Source organism: Bombyx mori, chromosome 5, assembly GCF_030269925.1.
Source record: "Bombyx mori chromosome 5, ASM3026992v2".
Lineage (NCBI taxonomy): Eukaryota > Metazoa > Arthropoda > Insecta > Lepidoptera > Bombycidae > Bombyx > Bombyx mori.
The window spans coordinates 18,105,448-18,124,136 of record NC_085111.1 but is presented as its reverse complement, the minus strand read 5'-3'; the positions used below and the strand labels follow the sequence as shown (position 1 = coordinate 18,124,136).

Genomic DNA, 18,689 nt, shown 5'->3' with positions numbered 1-18,689 from the left:
GACTGGCTTTGAAGAATGGTGTAAATTTTTTACACGTTTTTTATTTTAATTATCAAAAGCATTACATTTTACTTCCGCACCAAAAATCCACATATCTAAATTAGTTCAATATTATGAATTTAGTAAGGTATAAGTTAATTTTCCGAAAATATTTCAATGCCAATTATAGAGAACACTTATGTGGCAACGAAACCCATAAAAATCTACTCTGATGCATGTTAAGTAGTTGACACAGTTAAATTGTTCTGTTTTATTGTAAAACAGCTCGACAGCTCTCGGTCTAAATTTGTTGATTTTTGGAGGGATGGGACGTGTCTAATTCTGTGAATTGATTTCTTGAGTTGGTTTGATATTTCTTCGTTTTTAAACATGTTGCATAAGATTTAACTATATGGTTTACAATCCTTTTGCCTAGTACATAGTCAAATAAAAATAAATAAAACATTTGACATTGACAGTAAAGTAACTTGGCAACAGCAGCGTAATGAAGTTATCAACAAACGGAAAGTTGCGAAACTTGAAAACAAACTGCTGAATGGGCGTTGGCATACAATGTTACAAACTAAAAGTTGGAGTTACTGATAAACACTGATTATAACCAGATAACTGATCGCCTTCTATACGATAACAAATTTGATTCAATATAGGACACAAAAGATAAAAAAATACGTATTTCATACGGACGACGCGTGTGTGTGTATCATCATTGTTATTATTCGGTTTTTCTTAATTACTATTCAATTTAAAAAATAAATTAAATTAAAACAGTAAAACTAAAATGTCAGTTTCTAGAAGCAACAGTTTTAATTCATGTTTCCGTATCGAACAACGCCTAAAGCTTACAATTTGATTATGGTGACTCATGCGAAAAGAAAATTGAAAAAATCATATTAAATTCGATTATTGACTTATTATGTTCTCGAAAGTGTTTTTATTTTCATTGTCGTGTGTCAGTGTAGCTTCGCAGTCTAATAAGGATTTATACAATGGACAGTTTAATGCGTATTATAACAAACAAGACCAAAACAAGGAATACAGGGTCCCTAGTCCTGGCGACACTGATTACAGGACCTACATATACAATAACAGACGTTATGGGACGGACCCGACGAGGTCCAACCCTTACAACCCTAATATAAACCAACCAGGAGGATTTCCTTACAACCCCATCAACACTAACCCCCTGGATGAGCAGTTTAAATATAACACTGTAAGTAAAATTAATTTATTTAATTCTTATTTGGCAGAGGAGAATTCTCATAGTTTTTAATCACAAATTTTAGCATGAAGCTGTAAAAAACTTTTATAGTCAAATCAAATTTCTCATTTCTAAATATGAAAAATCATAACTTAAACAACCTTATTGTATGCATGGGAGTGATTAAGTATAAGATTGCTAGGTATTGAAACCCTGCCCATATCTGCTATGAAGTCAAGAGTTCATGCATACATGGATAACATACTATGTGTACGTTATATCATAAGTAATTGAGCAAAATGTAACAAATAAATTCCCAAAAAAATATCACAAATTGGTGTGAAGCATTGGTTTAACTTTATCCTGAGTTTGACTTAATTATAACGGCATTGTCAACATAAGATCTACAAACTCAATTGAATTGAGATCTTGAAAATTTAAATTACATATTAATAGAACAAATATTATTTTTAAGTTTCATTATAATACCAGTATTTTATTTTGCCACTTTTTGCTAAGAAATCACATTTTTACTATTTGTTCACAGTTTTCCATCAATGTCTTATTAATCTTTTGCATTCTTTCTTGATTGTAATCACCATGTGTCTTTCATATATATTGAATGGTTTTTTGTTATTCTAAACAGAATCGGGACCCAAATAATCCGGATGCACTGTTCCCTGGTGTCCTTGGAGGATGGAGAGAAGATCTGCAGGGCAGAGAGCGAAGGGATTCAAGGCAGTTGAAACGGGATATATTTGTTACCACTAGCTATGGACAAGTACAGGGCTTTAAGGTAATAGTTATAAAGTAGCAAACAAGAAATAATCTTACGAATACAGAGATTCTAAGAACACTGGTCTAAAGCTCTGTTTCATTGGAATAAATTATTCTAAACTTTAGTCTTTATGTAGCAGTTTGTGGGTATAGGGACAATGGTGGTCACCTACCTATACCATGTCTAAAAAGATGCTCTTGGCTACGAAGCCCCCAAGACTAGTCTATATTCTCTGTTAAATGATGGATGATGTATCAATGGTATGTTAATAATTTATTTGTAAGTGTCATGTTATACTGTTTACAATTCTGAGGTGTACATCTTTCAGGTATATCTATATGATAACCCAGATCCTGATTCAGGCTACCGACCCTGGCTGACACCAGTTGAAAGGATACAAGGAGAAGTCTCTGTATTCCTTGGGATACCTTATGCAAGACCTCCAGTCTTAGAGGGTAGATTCAAGGTACTTAAGATTATTTTTAAAAGACACTGTGTGACAATGTGTGTCTGTTGTGTGTGTGTGTACACACAAAAAATGTTAATGAACCACTGGAAATGGAAATGTGTATTAATAATTAAGTTATATATAATAATAATTATTAATTTATTAAGTCCCTTTTGAATACTGATAAACTCACACTCCAATCTTATGTGATTCTATTAATATACTAAAATTATTCAGAAAGTTATGCGTACTTTTTAGTACATAGTTAGTAATATTCCAATTCCAAATTACATGAGTATAAGATACAAATATGGAAAATCTCACCCTTGGATTTGTTGCTCAGAAATTGGTGGGAAAGTCATGACCATTTGAAAGCTTCTTAAAGCTTGTAAAGTTCTATTTGATTTGAATAAAAAGGCTGTTACCGAATAATATCTAATGTAAGTGTGTATCTGCAGTGTAGAATGATCCTGCGGTAAGTAATGATCTAAGGAATTACTATTCTTGATAATACAATCTGTTGTTTACTTTGGTCTGGAGAGTAAGGCTACGCAATTCAATTCGAAGAAGCAATTAAAAACAAGGGTTTTGTTTCAAGCCTCCCCGACAACATCCTGGCTGGCAGTTAATCCAAGCAGTGGACTGGGGTCCAGCATGTCCCCAGCCTGTTCGCTTCACCGGAGCCACTAAAGGCATAAGGGACATGGATGAAGATTGCCTTTACTTGAATATATTCTCGCCAAACGTGAGTATTATTTTCGAATTTTTGTTTGCAAACAAATTGTTGTTACATGCAGCTCATGTAGGTCAACGGACTTATTGGTACCGGAACGCATGAAGAACGCGAAGTTGTGACGCGTGAAAAGGTTTATTTTTTCATTTAGCGTTTCTTTCATTTAAATGTGTAATAACTGTGGTTTATTAATTGTTTAGCATCGAAGAAAGTGTACAAATAATAGTGTAAAAAAATTAGATAAAGCCGCTCGACGTAGCATCTCACGTTCTTCCAAAAAGTCCACTGAAAAAGTCTCCACAAATAATCACCATTTCATTGAGATTTTATTTTATCCCACCTCATCTCTTTTCCCTTAATTTCGTTCCAATTGATCTAAGTCTCAAATTAATCAATATCATCTCATTTCGATTCTAATTATTTTTCATATTATAACAGAATATTAAATGACAATACTAGACTTGGCTTAAAGGTCTTGTTATCAGACCATAAAATTAAAAAAAAGTACAACTCAACAAACTACCATAACTTAATGCAAATCTATCATAAATACATAGAATATACGGCTTCGTGATGCTGAACTGTATGAGTAATAAGGCACTTTGCAATGACCAATCTGACCTCATTCGGAGTTTTATTTTCGAATAGCTTAATAATACAAACGGACCGACCAATTAATGTAATTGCTAATTAACTTCGTTTTAAACCGCTTAATATGCCTTCATTTACGATTTCGTTTGATGCGAAATTGTGTTGCTGTGTGTATGCTTGTTTTGTAAAAAGTCAGCGTTGAGATTCTTGCCTAAGCGTCAGTTGTGAAACTATATTTGGAATAGTGATGGTAAAGACATAAGCAATTTTATAGGTCTACTTGTAAGAACGTGTCTTATCCTGATGATAATAACGTGCCTCTTGTAATACAAAATAATAATGCATTCTGGTTTGGAGAGTAGCGGTTATTGCAAGCAATAATGCAATTTGCGGTAGGCAGCGGCTTGGCTCTGCCCCTGGCATTGCTGAAGTCCATGGGCAACGGTAACCACTCACCATCAGGTGGGCCGTATGCTCGTCTGCCTACAAGGGCAATAAAAAAAAAAAAAAAAACAACGAAATTTATCATTAACAATCTCGACACTCTCTTAATGTTTGTGCCAAAATCTTATAGACTAAATTACCATATTACAGCCCCATTAGATTTTGGTGCATTGAACCACTAGGGAGATCCGGTTCAGACAATGGCTCTTGACTGTTCACTGGTTCAAATAGTATTATAATAAATGGCAGTATCCGCATGAAGAAAGAGTCACCGCCATCCAGCATGGTTTTTGTCGCGAGGCACCTATATATTTCGGCTTAAAGAGTAGTTAGGAAGAGAACATATAGACCAGCTGATTTTATCATTTCATTATTCTCCTGCCTTTCTCTCAGTCACCTGGAATCGGCGCAAAATGTTTTCTCCTTCCATACTCCTCTATCGTATACCATTTCTGCGCTCACTCCCCTCTTAGACATGTCGTCTTTCACGCAATCCATTTATTTCCTCATAGGTCTACCTCTACTTCTAAAGCCTTCCACATTCATAGTTAAAACTCTTACCAACCTCATTGTCATTTCGTCTCATCACATGTCCATACCATCCCAAACGCGCACTTTTCAACTTCTCTATCACAGGTGCCACATTCAGACTTCCTCTAACATATTCATTCCGTATTCTATCCATTCTCGTTACTCTACACATCCATGGCAACATTCGCATACTTATATGCTGCATGCAATCGCCTTTTATCCACCACTTTTGTGGTCCAACAAGCTGACCCATACAAGACGGCAGGCCTTATTAAGGTCATATATATCTTCATTTTTAGGGGAAGAGAAATGTGTGAATCACACGTAGTGCCCGGTTTATATGAAAATAATATTTAGGTTGTTTTATTGGATGCCTTTTCTTGTATCTCTAGTCGGAGGCAGGCTCCACTGCACAGCGATACCCGGTGATGGTCTACATCCACGGAGGCCAGTTCATGTCGGGCGCATCCAACCTGTTTCCGGCGCACATGATGGCGGCCTTTTATAACGTGGTCGTCGTCAGCTTAAATTATAGACTCGGAGCTTTGGGTGAGTGCGGTATAAGATGTAGTAAGGCGAGGAGCTTCGTGGAGCGATTATAGACTGAGAGCTTTGGGTGAGTGCGGTACATCGTGTAGTAAGACGAGGAGCTTTTTGAAGCGATTATAGACTGAGAGCTTTGAGTGAGTGCGATACATCGTGTAGCAAGGTGAGAAGCTTCTTGGAGCAATAATCTTTCTCTTTTCTTTCTTTTCAATATTCATCGTGTCATTTTGAATACAGAGTCATGTTGTGTTTTGTGTGTTGTCTGGACTGCTTTCGAAGTGATTAAGAAATATGAGAAAATGAGAAATGGCAAACGAATTTACGGGACCCGTTGTAACGTCATATTCGGAGATACGTCTCAATGGGTGAGCGATATCATAATTTGTTCCAGGCTTCCTATCGACCGCCGACGAGAACTCTCCCGGCAACTATGGTATCCTGGACCAGATGATGGCGCTCCGCTGGGTGTACGACAACATAGCGGCGTTCAACGGGGACCCTGGCTCCATTACTCTGTTTGGTCCCGGAGCCGGCGCGGCATCAGCCGGTATACTGGCAATAGCTCCTCAGACTAGACATATGGTGGCGAGGGTCATAGCACAGGTCAGGGCTTATTACCGAACAGATTTATAGCTTGATGAATTTAAACTCATGAGTGCTCACGGCAATTAGTTGCAATGGCAGTTAGTGGCTCTTAGTGAAAATATTGAGTCAATTATTTTGATTATTTTATCAAAATCTTACGTTGAGTCGTCGTCACATTGAATAGTAAACAAGAAGAACGGGAATAAGTGAGTAATATTAAATGTGATGATGAGGGTAGTTGATAAATAATGGATATATAGAATATGGCGGTACGAGGCGATTGATATAAAATGTATAAACTATTTCAGAGCGGATCAGTGTTAGCGGACTGGGCGATGATAGAAGATAAGTTCCGCGTGCAGAACACCTCTGTGGTGTTTGGCCGGATGCTGGGATGTCCCACCGACTCCTCCTGGAGGCTGCTCAACTGCCTCCGACAAGGGAGGAGCTTCTACGAACTTGGCAACGCAGAGTTTCAGGTACCGTGCAGCCAGGACTTGGCACCGACAACCCTAGATACTCTTAAGGTCCTCCTGGCCCTCCTGGGGACAGGCGGCACACTCGAGGTCGAAGTGTCACTTATATAGTAGCGGGCCCTCTGCGCGCTGTGAGACCCTCGAAGTGCGATATACCCACACCTGAACCTGTGCAGCCGCAAGTCGGGTTCATCCCCTGGGGCCCATTCCTGGCCGAGAACGTGTCGCTCCCGGGCGACGAGTGGTACGAGGGGTGGCGCAGCCGGGACTGGGCCCTGCTGCCCGCCGCGCCGGCCGCCATGCTGCAGGAGGGGCAGTTCAACCCGGCGCTGAGGTATATGACCGGCGTCACTACGCAGGAGGCGGCCTACTATCTGTGTGAGTTTGTTATTAAGTCAACTATAGTCAAACGCCGACTGTAGCATTTGTCATAGAATAGAATAATTCCAGTAAAAATCTAAATCGCGGTAATGACACTTACAAAATAAGCTTTTCATTATTGCACAGATCGATGGACGAGCACAGTTCATCTGATGTTAAGTGGTTACGGGCGCTTATGGGTACAGCAACACAGTGGCTTCGAATAGGCATAATGACAGTAGTCAAGTATCGACAAAATATTTAATTGATCTAATGAAACAGGATTCAAGGATTTTGAAAAATGTATTTATTTTCATATTAATGACGAGATTTATGATTTATTTGTTAAAATAAATCTACAAAATACAACAATCAGCCATTATATCTTAACCCGGCGTCATGGGGGTTGGGTCAAGTTGGCCCGAGACGTTTTTGTTAGCTTATGGATTCGTAATTACGCAAGTGACGATGCCCTGGAATTTATGACTTCCACTAAGCATTGCTTACAATTATTTAGTTTTAGAGCTAACTGACCAAAGTTAAAAAAGGTAAATATGACCCATCTCCGTACTCGGTGTAACAGTTTTGCGCCATTGCTTCTAAATATGGCTTTTAGGTTTTTTCATTGTTTCAAGTGTTGTTATTTTACATTTTATGTTTGAACTATACTTTCTTACTATTTTACTATCGTTTTATTGGTATATCGAAGAAAAAAAATTGATCGAGAGGGAAGAGAACGAGAACGTATTTTATCAATTCTTGAAGCATATGGCTCGGATGTCATGTCCTCTGGTCTGGAGTCTGCTGATGTCAAGTCTGCACCATAACAACAGTATTGATAATTCAACTGGAGAAAAGCAAAAGTCGGAAATCAATACGTATTACAATTCAATAAAATGTGGAGCGGATATGGCTGATGAGTTGTACGCTACATATGACGTGTGTCGCAATTCAAAAAACTGATCTTTGAGTTTTCTACGCCTTTTTGAACATGTTTGCTGTCAACTGACTTACATACATACATTGAATCAATAATGAGTCGAACCAAAAGCGAGTGCGCCAGAATCTGACACGTTTGCGTCGAGAAATGCGAAAAAAATAGGATTATTTGTTAGCGAAGAGTCCCCCAGCTAAGAAACCCAATACTCATACGAGATTTTAGGTATGTCCTGCGAAAAAATACTGCAAAACAACCCATACATGTTATGGTTGCAAACAAATATATTTGACCTGAACATGTCGTACTTTTCTGCAGTGATTGTATTCACAACGATGATTCTGATTAGTTTTAAGTAAGTTTTATCTAATGATTAGTGCAAAGAAATATGAGATTAGGCTAAAGAACGCTATTTTCGTTGATTTTTACGCGTTTATGTTTTGGAAGGTATAAAGATTTAATTACGATATTCTGCAATACAAATTGTTGTTTTATTTACTAAACCATAAGACAATAAATTCATTACCATAAAATAATTATTTATTTATTTTAATATTATTGAAATATCGTAAGTCAAAATATCGGGTAGATATGACCCACCCCCACGTCCGTGTAATTATTTTCCAACCCCATGACGCCGGGTTAAACACCAATCAGAGCAAAATACGTCACGGCTTAGTAAACGTCATCTTGTTTCGTTTGAGCTTACGCGCGATCACTGCAATTTTAACAAAAATACTATTGTTTTCGCATAACCTGTCGCTAAAATACATTTCATAATCGTAGTTTACCATTTCCACAACAGAAGTTCCACAAAAGCCATCAGCAAGCTCTCTAAATGGGCCTTTTAATCTAATTTTCTTTAGACACATGAGTATCTTGTTAACAGGAATATTAGTATGTTTTTCTATTAAATCAATTAACTAATAACAGCTTTTGGGAACTCAAATGTAAGATCGCGGGCTCTTTGTAATTTTAAGCAAGGTACATTCCAAAATTGTAGGTACATTCCAGAATTTTAGATGCCTCCTGGTTTTTTTCGTATTGTATCATCTCACTGTAGTCTAATATAGATTTAAGTTGGAAAGATATTGTTGATGGTGATGATTGATGGGTGAAGGTTTATGTAATGTGGATGTCCACGGCAACGTGAAATTGCCTCTTGTAACTTTAAATGGTGATGTAGAGACAGAATGGGTATGAGGTTTCAAGGGTGGTGTCATCTGATTTATTAATTTATTTCCTGTTTGAACGGCTTTACTTCGGAACTTGTGAGTAATAAATACTTGAATAGACTTATCAGTCATTCTCGAGGCAATGTTTTCTGTTAAATTTTCTTATATGTTGTCATGCAAAACTAGAAAGTAAAAATAGCAAATTATTAGACACAAATAAAATGCAGGACTTAATAACACACCTAGGTAAATACAATGCTGCACTTCTTTTTACAAAACTAAATCAAACAAAGTTGACAAAGTATTTAGTAGATATTTTATAATTTACTTTTTCCATAATAAATGATTAGCGGGTTAAACTATCAAGCATGTATGATAACAGACAATGATTTTAATGGTTATTTTCTGAATTGATAAATTATGTTAAATAGTAAATGAAATTAATATTTTCTGTTATCTATAATAATCTTAGCTGTTCGTTTTTTTTCTATCTATCTGGCATTCAAATTTTGTGAGAATAGAGCCTGGTTTAATGCGAACCTGCGACACCAAACCCATGGTCCATAATATGTAATTGACCATATCATGTGGTAACTGGAAAATGAATAAAGCACTCATTGAAATAAGATTACTAGTTATTCAAGAGATAAACTGTAATCTCAGAAAATATTGAACTTATGAAATTTTAGACCTCAATTAAGGTCACAAATCATTGTAAAATTTACGAAATATGTACAAACTTACATCAAAATGATCTTCACAGAAATAAATTGAAATATTTAGACTTAAACCTGTTGAATCTCGCCGTGCAAGAGTCAACCATTTATTTCCCATTGTTTTGTTATTTGGGACGTAAACAAATTAACTGGTTCGGAGTTTTTATAGATTTGTTATTGCACTGAGAGACCACACACCACTTATATACTTTTGAATTCATATTTATTATACAAAATAACTTGATTTATTAAACAAGCATCTAATGTTTACTTATTGATGTACTGAAGTTTACTGAGCCGTGACGTAATGACTGACGCCATGACACTGAACAGCGTTTTAACGCGAAATAAAAACTTTAAATTTAAATTTCATTTAGTGCATGAAAACCTTTATTTTTTACAGAAATATAATATATTTTTGATATAATAGATACTTCTGAATATCATAGAATAGATTTTGAAAATTAGTCATCATGCCTATTCTTGTCACGAGAGGGGTTCCACTTTGTTCGATCTATGTAACGACTTTTTTTTTTAATCTGTGATCGAACGTCCTACGATGTCCCTGTGCCTACGGGACGCGCAGGGTGTGTGGGACTGCTTCAACCCTCACCGAAACGCCCGAGTGCCAGGCGGGGCCGGCGCCTCACGAGTGCACTGTCCGCAGACAACAACGAGTCGCTGGCGCCCACTTACGCGGTGTCGGAGCACTGGGTGGACGAGCGGGTGCGCGAGCTGGTGCGGCGCTACAACTACACGCTCAACCCGCGCGGCGTGTACGAGGCCGTGCGCTACATGTACACGCACCACCCCGCGCCGCACTGCGCCGCCGCCGCGCGCGACCAGTACATTCACGTGCGTGCCCCCCTGATCCCTAGCTCATAGCGTTGTATAGTCACCGTGCGCTACATGTACACGCACCACCCCGTGCCTTGAGCGCCTTACTGAATGTGTGCAGCTCCTGTCGGACTTCCTGTACCGCGCGCCGACGGACCGGCTGGTGAAGCTGCTGCTGGGGCGGCGCGTGCCCGTGTACATGTACGTGATGAACACCACGGTGGAGGCATTGCGGCTGGACGCGTGGAGACAGTACCCGCACGACATAGAATGGCTGTTCCTCACCGGAGCGCCCTTCATGGACCAGGAGTTCTTCCCCAATAAGTACCGGCTCGAGAGACAGGCGTGGACCAATAACGACAGGAACATGAGCCATTTCTTCATGAAGGCTTATACGGATTTCGCCAGGTTCGGGTGAGTGAAATGTAGATATTTTTACTTCCAACTAGAGAGAGCTCGAGGGAATATTGAAGAATGCCAAACTCGTTACATTGCCATGTCTCAAGGTCTTCGATCAACAATGTTACTATTGTTGATCGAAGCTCAAGGTATAACTCTGGTAGATAAGAGCATTTGGCACCAGGCGGATTATGGGCATGTCCACTTGCCCATTAAACATTGGCAAATTGTAAAAAAAAAAAAACTATATGACCAACTCTTATTATACCTAGAACTCCTGTTTGAGATGGAAACTTCAGAGAAATCAGTTAAGGTTTAATTATGACTGGTCTTTAATTATTAATTCCCAATTTTGTTACTAATTTAAGTGGTTTTTGTCTCCAGAAATCCAACCCGTTCTCGAATCCTGGGGATACACTTCGAAATGGCCACCGAGGGCCAGCTGCGCTACCTGAATCTGAACACGACCTTCAATTCGAGCATCGAGCTCAACTACCGGCAGACGGAGCTCGCGTTCTGGACGGTCTACCTGCCCACCGTCATAGGCAGGGTGCTCCCCACCTACCCGCCCATCACCGAGGTAGGTTCGCCCCACCAGGCCTGGTGACTGGCCCAGGCCAAAGTACACAGCGTGACTAGCTTGTTAAATAATGAGCATTAGTATTTCTTTACCAACTTAGGTAATTCAACTTAAATATTGACAGCGTATCTGTATCTTTTGTGTTGGCAAACGAGCGAGGTAGTACGCTCTTTTTTTTCGGGTTAGTAACCGAACCCATACTAGGTGTCCATGTCTAGGAGATGAGTGGGGTATGTGGGACTTGACGGTCTGATGTTAGGAGCAGACCGCGGGCCCAAGGATGTGAGGTAGCTCCGCTCCGATCGGCACTCGGCATCTATTGGTAGGGGTTTAGGTTCGCCGCCTATTTCTGCCATGAAAAAGTCTCGTGTTCCGGTTTGAAGGGTCATAGCCACCACAAGGTTTCTTAGCAGTAGAAGCTACCCAAAGTGGCTAGTCTGGGTCCGGAGCGCGCCCAGCCACTAATAACACTTCAAACAGAGATGAAGAGATTCGCAGATGAACCAAGGTAACCGATACAACCTGAAGGTTTACGAGGGTGGAATGATGGCGAGCAGGGCCCGTTTCTCGTAGCACAGCAGGGTAGGCCTGGAGGGACCGGTGGAAGGTCGCGAGAACCTGAACCCTGGGGAGGCTGTGTGTGTGACAACACCGAGTCACAGTTAAGTTTCTGCTGCAGTATTGGTGGGAGCCGAAGCAGCCTCTACAGATAGCCTTCTGGACGGTCTCCAGCGCCTGCCTTCTGCTGGTGGCGTTGCTGGTGGTGTGCTGCATGCTGTGGAGGAACGCCAAGCGGTAAGTCGGTCCCCATCACACATCACAGATTCTATCTCACTTAATAAAATTATAACTAACATCATTTCCGTAATTTAAACCATGGAGGGTAGAGGTAAGGAGAATCATTTCGTATGGGAGAAAAGTTGAAAAAGTGTCCCAACTGTTTGCTATGAATAACAGTTCACAAACCTCTCACAATCGCGCTGGTGTAGACAAAGGGTATGGTATGAATGTAGCAATTGTAGAAGAATTGAAGTGTGCCGAGTTATTATATATGAAAATTTAATATAATTTCGCCGAAAGTACTTAATTATTGAAAATTCAACAACTTACCTTATACAAAATAATGCAGTAAATATTTGATCTTCGGTAATTATTACAAGAAAACGTGCACCTATTATAGAGTGATTTTATTTTGTAACCTGTGAATGGTACTGTTACTGTTACGCACAGGGGTTCGGGATAAATAAAAAATTCTACCGAAGCACAATTTAACACTGTATTTGCACTTAGAACACTTAAAACGCTCAACAAACACAATATTCTCAATTCACTTCTTCCGCTTCGCTTCAGGTGATCCGTTCGCTGTTTCGCTTCGAGTAGTTCCGATTACTTACTGACTCATGCCATCTCTGTAACGCTTTTATAGTCGATACGACATTTCTAGAATCATCGAGAACATTCCTCACAAGCCGAGTACCTTCGATGTGTGTTTCCGCTCTCTGACGATAGATGGCGTTGTAGTTCTCGAGCGTTCTAGATGTTACTAGATCCTCAGATATTCATTGGGCTATTTGGCGATAGATGGCATTACTCTTACCGGCGTAACAGTACAATTGTTGATACATTAACATTTCATTTTATGAAAAAGTATCTATCAAACCTACTGCAATAGTATTTGGTGCTTCTTTTAAAACCTAGCCTGATGTTAATGTGGCGCCAACATTATTTTATACATTTCGACGAATACTTTTCATATACACACTTGATTCTCCTTGCCTTATCTTACTTTTACCATCCATCATTTCAACTAAACAGTCAACATTTTTATATAGTCGCTTAAGTAACCTCTAATACATAATTTTATATGAATCTATTATAACACTATTTAGTATTTATAACAAATTAAATATCTTTTCCTTCGCTACATTTTCATAGGCATGTCGTATCGGTGTAGAGTGAACTAATGCACGCTTTTTAACAACAGGGCGGCGCCTCCCAAGTGGAAAATGGTTCCTATTCAGTTAGTATTCCTCTTAGTGTATATGTAAATATATATATGTTTTGTCTGTGTGTAATAATTGTGTTTGTGTTTAGAGTTTTATCCACATAGGGAAGATCTGCTGAGCGAGTGTTGATGCTAGGTAAACCAATGGCCTAAATGTTGTTGTTCGAAACTTTTATGTATTTTTTATTTATTTCTTAGATGAGTATACAAGTTCACTGCCCACCTGGCGTTAAGTGGTTACCGGAGCCCATAGACATCTATAACGTAAATGCCGTCACCTACCTTGAGATATAAGTTCTAAGGTATCTTGTAGTTACAACGGCTACCCTACCCTTCAAATCGAAACGCATTACTGCTTCACGGCATAAACAGGCAGGTTGGTGGTACCTACCCGCGCGGACTCACAAAAGGATCTACCACCAGTAATTACGCAAATTATAATTTTGTGAGTTTGATTTCTATTACACGATGTTCAGTGTGGAAGTCCATCGTGAACATTTGTGAGCTAATCTTGAAACTGTCGTTAACTAGATACAGACTTTAGTCAAATACATTGCGCGCTGTGATAGGAATCCAGCACATGTGCAATACAAGGCTCCCTGATCGCTTAATTAATTCGATAAATATATCAATCCATACTTATTTATATATGTGTGTCCTTTTGTCAAATATATTTCCAAACGACCATTGAACGTACATTTGCAGAGAGAGCGACCGCTACTACGCGGACGACGTGTTCGTCGTGCCGGAAGCGGAAGACGTGGGTATAGACAACACGAACAGGTCCAGGGACAACATCTACGAGTACAGGGATCTGCCGCTGAAGAGGCCGCACACTCCACAGACTATATCTAGAAGCGTGAGTCTTCATTGAGACACTTTAACATGTGATATTTTTAATATTAACCGTCTTTGCAACATCTATTTTTTTACCAGATGCATTATCTATGTTTTAAAGTAAGATAAAATTATGTATTAATTTTGTTAATAGCAGTCAAAACATAGGTAAACTAAAAAAAAACTCTTTTGACAGTATTTATGAGAAAAATACTGGTGATACCAAATGATTCCGCATATTAGCTCAATTTCGAATATTTTTGTAAATTGTACACTTTTAATGCGAAAAGACGACTTGTCAGATCGAGGATGTCGCGCGACCATATTTATTTAATACGTGGCTATGTTGTGTCAGTACCTGGTAAAGATTGACTGAACACCGCCAAGGATAAAAAGAAGTGGTGTACCTTAGAGGAGACTTTTACCCCAAAAGGGGGTCCATACTGGTTGGTGGTAGAACCTCTCATACTGGTTGGTGGTAGAACCTCTTGTGAGTCCGCGCGGGTAGGAACCACCACCCTGCCTATTTCTCTCGTGAAGCAGTAATGCGTTTCGCTTCAAAGGGCGGAACAGCCGTTATAGCTATATTGAGACCTTAGAACTTATGATTCAAGGTAGGTGGCAGCATTTACGTTGTAGATATCTATGGGCTCAACTGAGAATTCATTCGTGAGAACGCTATAGCTGATTATAAATAATTATTATAGCGACATGATTTCATAACTAAGACAAATACTAATTGAACTATGTATTTAATATTAATTTCAGTTGAGTCAACCTCAAACGATGCAGTCGTCCAACGCTCCGTCCGTGGCGTCGACCGGGTCGGCTCTGTCCCTGCGCGACTCCGTGTCCAGGGAGCCGCAGCCGCGGACGACAATGGTCAGAGGGATCCCACAAACCACCGTGTAAATGGGCATAATGATCGGAAACCCTTTGCAACAATAATTTGTAAGATCTGTGCCTCCAGCGAAATTGTAGTTTAATGAGAATTGTAATTGTGAACGTAAAAATTTATTCAACGAAAATCCCGAAGGAATTTAAATCAATAAACTTCTTTCACTAGCGCCGCAGATCTGTGTCTAGACTGAATCGATTTTCATAAATAGTCTAGTGCAATATTGGTTGATTACATTAAAATATTGTGGAAATTATAGTATTAGGTATAGTAGTTTACGGTAGGCAGCTGCTTGGCTATGCCCCTGGCATTGCTGAAGTTCATGACAGTAGCCACTCATCAGGTGGGCCGAATGCTCGTCTCTAGGGCAATAAAAAATATAAAAAATAAAGATTACGCGGACGTGTATAATCGATTAATGGATGTCCGGACTACCGACCTACCTCATTACCTTCATTTAACAATTCTCAATCTTCAAACATCGTTGTATTATTGAGAATACTTCACTTTGAGCCAACAATTACTCTTTTTTTATGTTACTATTTTATACATTGCCTTCCGTGCGTACACCAACTTTGTTGACGGGGTGCCGATAGTGATAATAATAACTGGAAACAAATGACGCGCGGCATCTAGCCCCAATTGGTAATTCCCGGCGTTATAGAGACCAGACATACTTATATATGTTTATATAAATAGATAATAAATACCCAGACAAAGAAAAAACAAACCAGTTCATCACACAATGTTTGCCTGATGTGGGAATCGAACCCACGACCAGTACAACGACCCAACAGTCAGACTACTGCTACACCGAGTCGGTGAAATATATACATCAGTGAATTAAATATATAAATCAGAAATTGGCAACATCGCATGATTTATGTAACTGGCAATCGCATTTCTTATGAAGTTAAATGTGAAGGCTAGTTTTTTAATTAGTCGTAATAATATTATCTTTATACACGATAAATTAAAAAAAAATGTTTTAGAAAGGACAATGCCCATTTTCTTTGGACGTTTGGGTCCCTAAAAAAAGTTGTCGGTCATGATGGTTTTAACTAATTTGATAGACAAAGAAATATCGTTTCATATTCAGAAAACGATTTTTATATTCTCACCCAGATTTAAAAGAAATCTGTTTTTTTTTGCAGCTAAAATTAAGTTGTTAATTGTTTTCTTCGAAATCAATAATCGCTCTCATAGTTAGTTACAGTGTTAAGTAAGTTAATTTTGTTTAATGTTGGTAGAAATAAGCCCTTATGTACATTTTATTATTATTATATCCTCATAATAATAATAAAATGAAGGTGGTTTCTGAGAATGGACTTCATTGACCCTTCTTTCAGAATAAAAAATCCGGAAGCCGGCAACGATATTGTTGTTGTTGTTTTTAAATTCGCCAATAGGCAGGCAAAGAGCGTAGCCTATACAGCCTAGTCGTAGTTATATTATTTTCGTGTCAATAAAAAGCCGGTGTATCTCTTTTTATTGCTTTATGGGAGTTTTCTCGACGAATAGTACATTTACTGAGCGTGAGTTTCCGCAGACCTTTTATCTTGAAAAAAAAACAATCACTGCTATGCTAGCCACAATTTTATTCCAATATCTCAATAATCGTGAACAATGATTATTGACGTTTAATACACAAAACAACACCCAATTTATACATATCACAATAAACTATTAAAAAAAACATTAAAATAAAACTTCAAGTGACGCTTCACTCGGGTTGCTGCCAAAACTCTCTGACTATGGTCAGAGAGTTTTGATAATAAGAATAAGTAATGGTGGGCCATTGAGATTTATACTAATGGAATCGTACAAAAATACATACAGCCCTAAATTTTCACCCCTCTACGATCAACCCTTATTTTTTATTTGCTAGAAGAAGAAGAAGAAAATTTGCTAATTTAATTTATTTGCTAATTTAAAACTTTAATTTTTTTTGCCAGAATTTTCATTTTTATTTTTATTTTGTCATGAATTAAAATAAAAAACCTGATGTTACTCTAAATTTTTCATCCCTCTTACGATCAACCCCTATTTTTTATTTGTTAATTATAAACTTTAATTTTTTTGGCAAGATTTTCATTTTTATTTTTATCTTGTCATGAATTAAAATAAAAAACCTGATGTTACTATGGCGGGTAGCCATCATACAACGCAAAATATTTGACAGATGCCTGAATCTCGCATACGACATTTTCAAGATAAGCTTGCATATATACAAGTTCCGAATAACAACATTCGGACCGTAACTTAATTTTTTTTGGCAAGTTTTTTTTTTATTTTGTCATGACTTAAAATAAAGAAAATCATATTACTCTCAATTTTCACTCTTATACGATCAACCCCTATTTTTCCATCCCGATTTTTATTTTTTTTATTCTATGCACAGATTCGCAATAAGGTTGCAAGATGGCAATCAATTAATATAATTGTAGTACGATAAATTCTTATTCAGAGCTTATAATTTGAAGTTCCTTTAATTATGATTTTTTTTAAATTCGATTTGATCTCCCGCCCTCGCCGTTCGACTACTGATCAACTATCAATCGATCAGTTATCCCCGCCATGTGTCACCACTCATCCAGCAAACATCACGTAGTAAGGATGAGGACGAAGCCGGTCTCCTGTCTTACTTACTCACTATACATCATAGATTATACACTTAATGTATTTGAGAGCTATACAATACTATACATTTTTCAGCCATGTTTTTTTGGTTTTATTTGTGTATCAATAGCACGTTCAGTAGGTCTGAGAATCGGCTACTACCTATCTATTTTTCATACCCCTAAGTAATAAGGGTTGTCCACCCCAAACATTTATTTTTTGGATAATTTTTTTTTTGTCATAATGAGGTACTATGTGGTTAAATGAGGTTTTTTTTTCTACACTAGAATTTCCCTAGAAATCTTATTTAAGGCAAAACAACGTTTGCCGGGTCAGCTATTTACTATATATATATATAAATATTAAATTGAACAAAAATAAACTAAAAAAGTCTGAATTATAACCATTATCTACTTTTTTTTTATTTGTTGTTCAAATCACAGAACTCTTTCGTTGGCAGCATTTAAGTTTACTATAACGCTGTATGCGCTAAGCCCTTTGTATACCTATTGGCGAATTTAAAAACTATGAAGTATGAATGGTGGAAGTACTCAGTTTTCGGATGTTATCAAATAAGTAATTTATTTTTTTGTAAAATAATGCCAATGTGAAAGTAATGTTGATACATAAACTAAACATCGTGAAAAAATAAGGCATAGTTTTTCAAGTAGGTACAAATAGTTTTGACACAAAGTTGGCCCACTTTTGGGCATTGTCCTTTAGTAGATGTTAGTGTTAGTATAATGAAGCGGTTCAACCGCCGGCGGGCGCGGCTGCCGCACAGGCGATCCGTCCGCTGTCGGCGGGACCGCAGACTGTTAGTTATTAGGAAAACTGTTCGTGAAATTGTCCGTCCATGTGAAACGTGCCTTTGTATTATATTTATTCATTTTTTGTAAACAAAGAATTAAAGACATTTTGAATCTACAAGCATTGTGTTTCTTTTTTGTACAGTAGATTCGAGGGAATCGGGATGCTTTCCAATTCCAACACAAA

At 38.1% G+C, this 18,689-nt stretch overlaps 1 protein-coding gene across 3 annotated transcripts; it reads left to right on the top strand.

Annotated features, from left to right (window-relative positions):
* Window positions 1–455: 455 nt before the first annotated feature.
* Window positions 456–18,623, top strand: LOC101739254 (neuroligin-2). Of its 3 annotated transcripts, XM_012688456.4 has the most exons (15): window positions 456–1,210; window positions 1,845–1,994; window positions 2,305–2,442; window positions 3,023–3,169; window positions 5,116–5,272; window positions 5,661–5,872; window positions 6,163–6,333; window positions 6,507–6,708; window positions 10,186–10,373; window positions 10,477–10,769; window positions 11,139–11,334; window positions 12,014–12,129; window positions 13,319–13,354; window positions 14,045–14,198; window positions 14,945–18,623. In XM_012688456.4, exons 1-15 carry the CDS (start codon window positions 914–916, stop codon window positions 15,086–15,088), a joined length of 2,601 nt encoding a protein of 866 aa, XP_012543910.1. In that variant the 5' UTR covers window positions 456–913; the 3' UTR covers window positions 15,089–18,623. The 3 variants fall into 3 exon arrangements, 2 of the variants coding, with proteins under 2 accessions (XP_012543910.1, XP_004923879.1); XM_004923822.5 differs by lacking the exon at window positions 13,319–13,354; XR_009973272.1 differs by lacking the exons at window positions 14,045–14,198; window positions 14,945–18,623 and having other exon boundaries at window positions 12,014–12,375; window positions 12,685–13,354.
* Window positions 18,624–18,689: the final 66 nt, after the last annotated feature.